General features: G+C 42.4%; 1 protein-coding gene across 2 annotated transcripts in view; it reads right to left on the reverse strand.

Moving 5' to 3' along the window:
• The window catches only part of SLC4A4 (solute carrier family 4 member 4), a 345,037-nt gene that overhangs the window by 269,676 nt on the left and 65,361 nt on the right, over nt 1-10,000 (reverse strand). For both annotated transcript variants that reach the window (XM_079775045.1, XM_079775044.1), the window contains one exon: nt 361-540. In XM_079775045.1, the coding sequence (XP_079631171.1) occupies nt 361-540 (180 nt within the window). The remainder of the gene's footprint in view (nt 1-360; nt 541-10,000) is intronic.

The following is a 10,000-nucleotide window of genomic DNA, read 5'->3' on the forward strand; positions in this document are numbered from 1 at the left end:
ATCTTGACCTACTGTCCCAATGGAATCTTTTTCTCAGCAGAAACAATCCAAAAATTTCTTTTAGTCAATATGTTGATTACTGTAGTCAAATGCCATCTTTAATACTCTGCCCTATTTCACTAGTCAAAATGTAGGATACACAACCATGCTAAACTTTGTCAAATATTCTCCAACCAACTCAGATCTCCTCCTAGAACAACTGTTGGGACAAGAAAGCATTTCCACAGACATGACCCTTTAGAGGAGGCCATCTCCTTATGATTGCACCCCTCCCCATTAGCCACAAGATCCTAAAAAGTGTCTTTCCCCAGGCCGTAGGAGTGAGGCGGAGAGAGGCAGCCACATCCACGGAGTACTCACTGAGCGGCTTGAGGATGCTGCTGCCGGACTCATCGGCGTTCTCCACATCAGACTTGTCTGAGTAGTTCTCAGAGACTCTCTCCTTTTCCTTCTTTTCTTTGTGTCCCGTCTTTTTCTTGTGACGTCTCCTTCTCCTGTAGCTCTTCGGCACATGGACCCCAATGTAGATGGTGTGGTGGCCTAAAGGAAGGTACACAAATCACCATTTGAAACACCTCCTGTGCTGCATATAAACTGCACAAAATCCACAGGTCCAAAAAAAAAAAAGTCTATGAATTCAACATTACCATTCTCTATTTGACAAATACGTTCAAGCTAAAAAATGAAATCTTCCAATTCTCAGTTAGCATAGTGTCATTCAACCTGCTGGTGGGCCCTAAGACTCTGTGAGGGTGTGCTCTAGTTCCTATCCAGATAGGCTAGTTTTGTTTAGGAGAGCCAAAGGAATACCACACTGGAAATCAGAAATCCTTGATTCTAGTCAGACCTCTGCCATCAATGACCTCTACGACCTTGAGTATGTCCCTTAACCACTCTGGGCCTCAAGCTCATCCTTTGTATAATGACAGACTTACCTTGGGCAACCCCAGAGGCCCTTCCAGTGCTGACCGCCCCTGAGTCTGTGATTGTACTCAACAGGGTGCTGAAAAAGGAACTCTTGAGGCTACAAAAAATAAAGATCTAACTCAGAGTTCAAGAAGTCATTCTGCTGGGATAAGGTTTTACACTAAAACTTTTTTTTTTTACCCAATCAGCAGAATAGAGACTTAGAACTGGGACAAATTGAGAAAAAATAAGACATACAACATGCTTGGAGAGAAGGTTTTAGAAATACTCAAGTGTTCACACGAGGCAGCAGCTAAAATGAATGTCAGCTACAGTGCCATGCTCATTTTTCTTTTTCCGTTTTCAAAAGTTTCTAAAAACTGGTTGTTGCCATGATAAAAATAAACCCAGCCCAGCCAAAATTGCCTTGAAGAGAAGGGCATGAGGAGAAAAGATTTGTGAAGTGCTTTCAGCTCTCTGGGTGGATGGAGCTGCAAAACTGACAGGCGGTATTATTTTAACAAAATCTGATAAGACAGAAAAAAGGGAACTCAAAGTTCCACATCTTTTTTTTTTTAATTGGGAAACTTTTACTTTCATTTTATATCCAGCATAACTCCTGGATGTGGGAACCACTATTTTTAGAATACAAAAACTTTGGCTTTTTGAACTAGATTGAACTAATTATATCTCATGTATGGGTTTGCTCTCCCATTCTGGAATCATCCCTTGATGACCCCTTTATAGTGTCCCAGACAATATCACACACACCTACATGTATGTAATACTTGACCATGCAGTAGGGCTGAGTTAAACTGCTGGGAACCACTTTCCCCAGTAACTCATTCAGCATATCTCAAAACACCATCACTCACAGCGGTGTTCCCTCAAACTGGAAGGATTAAAACAATTCCTAGTATATGCTCCTTCAAGAAAAAAGGTTCCAACTAAGGAATGCAGAACCCAGAGTGGATGGACTAGCATTCAAAAGAAAACATTTGCTACTTGGAATGAAGTTGGAGGCATCTATATGTATCACACATGAACCTCCCCCCAGCAACACACACACAGACACACACACTAACTCAACTACTACAAAGCACCACGAACTTCTCCTCACAGAACCGGCACCAAGGAGAAATGGATCATGTCTAACCATTTGCAAGCAAATTGTTCTCATGGGAAAGTAGGAAATGTCTCAGAAACAATGTGAATTAAGTAACAGTGTCAATTGTTTCCTGCGCTCCAGTTACGGAGGGAGTCCTGCAGCTTTATCTGAAGTTGCACACAATATATGTAAGCAAAGCCAACCGATTTCTTGAGTAAAGCAAACACTGAAAGCTTAGCTGCCTTCATTCCGGGATTCGGAAAACCTCATAAAAAAAAAAAAGTAAGTTGGAAAATTTTTTAAAACCTGTCACATTAACGATTATCTACATCTTATTAAATAATGACAAGCAAGAAAAAAATGGCAGTTAAGCTGCATTAGTTATATTGATGCTATTCGGAAACATTAGGTAATCTATTTATACAAATCTGTAGAGTACACCTGATGAATCACTGACAAGATACTCTTACTTGCGCTGGTATGACTTTAAGGTAAGATTTCTGGCTATAAAGTGTTGTTTTCACCAAATGAAAGCGTTAGAGCTATTCAGAAAGTGAGCTTTCATAGAGAGCAATGTACTTACCTTCTGGAACCTAACTTGAGTTGTCATCACCACAAAAATGGTGCCATTTTATTCCCATTTTGATCCCAGGCCTCCCCCCGCCCCCGTCCCCCGCCCCCCGGCTTATGAGTAAGATTCTGCTGGTCCCGTTTCCTCCAGCGCCCGCCTCAGACGCCTCCCCCACTCACTCTGTCACACACCTTCAGACAGGTGTACTGGTCCTGAAACGTGGCTCCTTTCAAGACAGCCCAAATTTCAGGCACTTTTATTATCAGCTTTATTGAGGTATAATGTACTAGCACATGTCATAAAACTCACACGTTGGAAGAGCACAATCCAGTGATTTTTCGTATGTTTACAGAGTTGTGCAGCCATCACCATTATCTAATTTGAGAACATTTCCACCAATTCTAAAAAAAAAAAAAGACCCTCCTGCCCATTTGCAGTTACTCTCGGCTGTCACTTCATCCCGGACAACCACTCAGGCACGTTTGGAAGTCCCCGTGATGGCCTCTGGGAAGCTACAGCGCTCCGGCACCTGTGAGGCTATGAACTGTTTGTGGGGATCCTCACAGCACAGCAAAAACCCACATCCCCTGAGTGAGGAAGGTACGCCTTTCCAAGAGTGGCCAGAGGAAGTCATGGCCCTGAGCTGAGCGACCCAAACCTCAAAGCATCTTCCTTCTCCTCTCGCACAAACTGAAACTTCCTGTTCTGACCTGTGTTCAGAGAGAGGCAAAGGAGCATGGTCCCGAGGCGAAGCAAACCTTTAGGAACTCAGGGACAGCGCCTGTGTTTCATCAATTACTTCTTGACCTCTCTCCACTCCACCTCAGCTTCTTTGAGAAGAGAGTAAGGACAGCCTTGCTTTGGTGGTGTGTGTGTGTGGTGGGGGGGGGGGTTTGGCATGCTTTATCAAGGGGAGGACCACATTCTTCATAAGCTGGATGTGCTAGGTAACAAAAACACCAGAAGTAGAATGAGCTGGAACAAAAACATTCTCACCACCCCCACAGAATACCTGTCTTTAGGATCCACAGACGCAGCATCACTGATGGAGACAGGCTATTGTTGATAAGATGACTCTAGGTGGATCTCAATTATTTATTTTCATTAGAATATCTGTACTTGTCTCAGAGATAGATCATGAAGATGGATGGCTATTTTTTAAAAAACAACTCTCAGAGCCCTAGCCAGTTTGGCTCAGTGGATTGAGTGTCAGCCTGCAGACTGAAGGGTCCCAGGTTCCATTCCTGTCAAGGGCACGTACCTTGGTTACAGGTTCCCCAGCCCTGGTCAGGGTGCATGCAGGAGGCAACCAACCGATGTGTCTCTCTCACATGGATGTTTCTCTGTCTCTCTCCCTTCTACTTTCTCTAACAATCAATGGAAAAACACCATCGGGTAAGGATTAACAACAAAAAAGACAGCAAGCTCTCAGAAAAGCCATAAAGGTTGAAGGTGTAGAATTATTTACATGTAAAATGAAAATGAGAAATGTGACAGACAAGCTTTCCTATCCAGCAAGGGTCTACAAAACAGTAAGACACTCAAAGAATCAGGGACAGTTATCTGCTAAACTTACCGGGAAATTTTAGGTTAAAAACAAACTCACACACACAAAAACACTTCTCTCTAAAAAACGTTTCCAAAGACAGTGTAAAAAGACGGAAACATTTTAAAATAACAATAATTCGTAGGGAAGAGGCGATGGTTTAAAATGTTATTAAAATAAAGGTTCCGTTCTTGCTCCTCAAAATTTTGTGAAGTAAAATTACTAGAATTTAGGTGTGAGCCAAAGAGTACCCAGTCCTTGACTTGGCAGTGGCCTCGGTATCATGTGTTCAAATACATACCCCGCATGCCTTTCTCAGACAGATGGTGCAAATTCCCCAGAAACTCTACATGTCTCGGGAATATCTCAGAATCCACCCCACAGCCAGCGCTACTGGGAAGTAAACATGGCTTTCTGGGTTATCTCTGAATGTCAGAAATTAGCACCAGGTGATCCTTGGCCCGCCCCATCCTCACCTGCTCCACCTCAGCTGAAAGATGAAGTGCTGTGAAGCTATCGTGGGCAGTTCTCGGAATTCCTCAGATATTTCTAAACTGACATCAACGATAGTTGCTGTCCTGCGTGCAGGCCACCAGAGCACCCTTACCCTTCACCACCCTGGAGTCATTCCAATAGGCTTTCACAGACACCCACTTTGCTACCAAGGAGGATTTAAGACTTTGTAAAATTAAACCCATCAAACCAGAAAAGGGGTTTACCAGGGGCAAACTTTCTCTAGAGGACTGGGTGCTTAACAACATATGCCTCGACCTGCAAGACAGATCTATTAGCTCCTTCAGGAAACAGGGTGCTGTGTTTACAGTACGTACCGCTGATGGAAACCATTTATTGGGCACTTACAAATGGCCAGCTTCTGGCTAAGTCTCACATCTATTACTTCATGCAGTCCTCCTAACTGTCTGAATTACATACTGCTATTATCCACACTGTACAAGAGACAAATCCAAGGTTCAGGGAAGTCAAGGATACTGTCACCGGTTAAGGCATAAAGGCCCACAGAACTCTCTCTCAGGTGTCAGTATCAAGACCAGGGAGCACTCCGTCACTGCTCTGGCAGTGTTTTGTTTTGTTGTAATACATATACTATATTTATACTATCAGTCTTACAACTGATTATGTGTCCTTCGTCACGTTGGCTGCTAGAAATAGAAGAGACAAATCTTGGGCCAACCTGTAGTGGGCAGGCAGAGTTTCGTGACAGGCATTTTATACACTAACTCTACTCTTCTAAACATGCAATCATTATTTTCCCTTCACACTAACCTGTTTGGAATAAAACAGCATATAAATACTTTTTACAACCTGAGATGTGAGTCCTGGGAGAGGAGGATGGAGATGGCTGGGTGACCGTGAGGGAAGTAGATTTCTGGACTATGGATTAGACCCCCCACAATCACCACAGCAAACCCACCCTTTACCCTCAGCTTCCTACATACATCTCTAACACAGAGAGATGTTCCAAATTTGATTTTTATCCACAGTATTGCTCTTTCTATAATCAACTGAATTTCTTTTCTCTCTACTTTAAAGCAAAGATTCCACAACACTTGGCACTTTATAGCATTCTTTTTAGAACTAATCAGCAATATTCCCAAAATATAACTTAAGTACTGCCTTCCCTGGCTTACCTAAAGCAACTTAGTCTTACTCCAAGATTCCTAAAATTTGTTATGGCTACTGCCAAGAAGATATAGGCAAGAACATACAATGGAGTGAAGACAGTCTCTTCAATAAATGGTTCGGAAAATTGGACAGATACATGCAAAAAAATGAAACTAGACCACCAACTTACACCATACACAAAAATAAACTCAAAATGGATAAAGGACTTAAACATAAGATGGGAAACCATAAAAATATTAGAGGAATCCACAGGCAGCAAAATCTCAGACATATGCCAAAGCAGTATCTTCACTGATACAGCTCCTAGGGCAGTGGTCGGCAAACTCATTAGTCAACAGAGCCAAATATCAACAGTACAACGGTTGAAATTTCTTTTGAGAGCCAAATTTTTTAAACTTAAACTTCTTCTAACACCACTTCTTCAAAATAGACGCCCAGGCCATGGTATTTTGTGGAAGAACCACACTCAAGGGGCCAAAGAGCCGCATGTGGCTCGCAAGCCGCAGTTTGCCGACCACGGTCCTAGGGCAATGGAAACTAAAGAGAAAATAAACAAATGGGACAACATCAAAATAAAAAGCTTCTGCACAGCAAAAGAAACCATCAACAAAACAACAAGAAAGCCCACTGAATGGGAGAACATATTTGCCAATGTTATCTCCAACATTTACAGGGAACTCATACAACTTAACAAGAGAAAGATAAACAACCCAATCAAAAACTGGGCAACGGTCCTAAGTAGATACTTTTTGAAAGAGGACATAAGGAAGGCCAAGAGACATATAAAAACATGCTCAAAGTCACTAATCATCCGAGAGATGCAAATCAAAATGACACTGCGGTACCATGTCACACCTGTCAGAATGGCTATCATCAACAAATCAACAAATGACAAGTGCTGGCAAGGATGAGGAGAAAAAGGAACCCTCGTGCACTGCTGGTGGGAATGCAGACTGGTGCAGCCACTGTGGAGAACAGTATGGAGTTTCCTCAAAAACCTAAAAATGGAACTCCCATTTGACCCAGGGACCTCACTTCTAGGACTATATCCCAAGAAACTAGAAACACCAATCAGAAAGGATATATGCACCCCTATGTTCATAGCAGCACAATTTACAATAGCTAAGATTTGGAAACAGCCTAAGTGCCCATCAGCAGATGAGTGGATTAAAAAACTGTGGTACATCTACACAATGGAGTACTACACTGCTGTAAAAAAGGAGGAATTCTTACCATATGCAGCAGCATGGATGGAACTGGAGAGCATTAAGCAAAGTGAAATAAGCCATTCAGTGAAAGAAAAATACCACATTATCTCACTCATTTGTGGATAATAAAGAACATTATAACCTGATGAACAAAGATAGATACAGAGGCAGAGAAGCACCGAATAGACTGTCAAATTACAGCAGAAAGGCTGGTGGGGGGGGGGGAGGGGAGGTAAGAGATCAACCGAAGGACTTGTATGCATGCATATAAGCATAACCAATGGATGCAAGACACTGGGGGGGGGGGGTGAGGGCATGTATGGGAGTAGGGTGGGGGAGTGGAAATGGAGGGATATGGACACATATGTAATACCTTAATCAATAAAAAATATTTTTAAAAAAGAAGAAAAAAACTGTGGTACATCTACACAATGGAATACTATGCTGCAGTAAAAAAGAAGGAATTCTTACCATTTGCAACAGCATGGATGGAACTGGAGAGCATTGAAGCCAGTCAGAGAAAGATAAATATCACTCATTTGTAGAATATAATGAACAACATAAATTGATGAACAAAAACAGATCCAGAGACAGAGAAGCATCGATCAGACCGTCAAACCTCAGAGGGAAGGTAGGGGAGGGCAGGGGTAAGGGGGAGATATCAACCAAATGACTTGTATGCATGCATATAAGCCTAACCAATGGACACAGACACCAGGGGGGTGAGGGCATGAGTGGGGGGTTGGGGAGGGCAATGGGGGGATAAGGACACATATGTAATACCTTCATCAATAAAAAAAACAATAAAAAAGGATATAGGGAAGGGAAGCAATATTAAGAGTATTTATTATTTCTTTTTAATTATGAAAAGAAAAATGTAGAAGAGGCAATGACCCTGGATGAGTGATAGGTTATAAAAAAAAAGATATTATAAATACTTTATTTATGGGGCCAAATAAATCTCATAGATTTTGTAGAAGTACATGCCTAAAAATCCTTAAACAGAATTATAGTATAAGTCCTGATGCCTCAGAGATTATGTGTCTGGCACTTTATATAATAAGAAATAGATCAGTATGTATAATCCTAAACATTTTAATAAATGAAATATAAATAATTTGTTAGCTTATTACTCACAAATCCATAAGAGTGTCCATAAGCAGCTCTAGAGGCTATAATCAAAGGAACACTACTAATTTACTTGGGCAATAATTTCAGCTCATGGGGGGGGGGGGGGGAAACACCTTCAAAAGGCATGCAGTAATTCTGCAGTTAACAGGGGGCAAGTCAGCTGATGAAATGTTTGCATGAGGGTCCACACTCCAAACATACATCACTCCTCAGGACAAGGGATGATTTCTATTTTTATATTTTGGATAAAGGCAACTTTTCACATAAAAAAATAAATGCTTATGTTTATTAATAGATAATTACATATGTAATTTATTTACAGATCATTCTGAATGCTGAATACTTTAATATTAATGCTACCAATTATCCTTAGGCTCAGGCATGCAAGGAAATAAATGGTAAAAGCTTTGAAAAACAGGGAAATACTTCTCTTCCCCATGAGTTGCATGGGGATTTTATTCACAGAAAGCCTCTCAGAAATCCTTAAGGTGACCTGAAGTTCCCCAGGCAAGACTGATAAGGAATCTCAACTTGCTACTGGTGTTTACTGAGCATAGCACTTTTAATATTTAATATGTAGTGATGATTATAATGATGATAACCATCTCTAGAAAAACAAATAGCTACACCTGACCTTTTTTTTTTTTTTTCCCTCACCAGAGGATATTTTTTTCCACTGCTTTTCAGAGACAGTGGAAGAAAGGGAGGGAGGGAAGGAGGGTGAGAGAGAGAGATCGATTGGTTGCCTCCAGCACATGCCCCATCCAGAGGCAAGAAACAAACCTGCAACCCAGGTATATGCCCTTTACCGGGAATCGAACCCGCAACCCTTTGGTGATGGGCCGACGTTCTAACCACTGAGCAACACTGGCCAGGGTTGCACCTGATTTTTAAGTGCTCATTTTTAAGTAAAATGGTTCTAAAGTCTTTAGGTAAGTGTGAGGCCCCTAAAACTACACATTAAAGTTAAGATTTCAATACAGTTTCCATTCCTAATAGCTTATAATAGAGGCAAAACTGACCGGCACCATAAAAAGCCGGAATTGGTGAATATTTTTAAAGAAATATAACTTTATTCTGTTCGGTGATCAATCTATATAATGTCTTTTACGGGAGCTATATACAGGGAGAGAGAGAGATTTTTATAGAATCAAATGCTGTCAACAAAGTGTCTCCCACTGTGTCTGATACACAACGGTGCCCTGTAAGTGTTGATCCTATTTCTCCCTTCCCATTCTAAAGGGGGAAAACAAAGCCCCATTTCTCCTGACTGCCACGCTCTTCCAGCCCTGATACTAACTGTGAACTCCCTCTGCCGGCCTGGTCACCCCTAACTGCCCTCTCCTGCAGGGTTGATCACCTGCAACTGCCCTCCCTTGCAGGCTTGGTCCCTCTCAACTGCCCTCCCTTGCAGGCCGGGTGCCTCCCAACTGCCCTCTCCTGCTGGCCATCTTGTGGTGGCCATCTTATGTCCACATGGGGGCATTCACCCTGTTCTCTAGCAAAGGCACTCCGGGGCATTCACCCTAAGCAGGACAGAATAGACAACTGTAGGCCAAGTCTAACCCATCCCTCCCTCAGCAATTTTACTCATTATACAGCGTCTAACTGTTCAACAGAGCAACACCTTCCATAAACTCAGTCTTCCCTCACCCGGCCCAGAAGCAAGGGCCTGGCAGTCTCCACCTGTCCCGGGTATAGTCTCCCCGGGAGCTTCCACACAGTGAGTGCCAACTCCCAGGAAGCAGGTCTGCTGGTCCTTGTACTTGACTGAACACGGAAGAGTGGAGCCAAAAGGTCTAGGAAGGCCAATGCCAGGCAGGGCGGTGCTAGGAGCAAAGAGGGACCACCCAACAGGAGGAGAGTGACACTCATCCTGACACCCC

This window comes from Cnephaeus nilssonii, assembly GCF_951640355.1.
Source record: "Cnephaeus nilssonii genome assembly, chromosome: 1".
NCBI lineage: Eukaryota > Metazoa > Chordata > Mammalia > Chiroptera > Vespertilionidae > Cnephaeus > Cnephaeus nilssonii.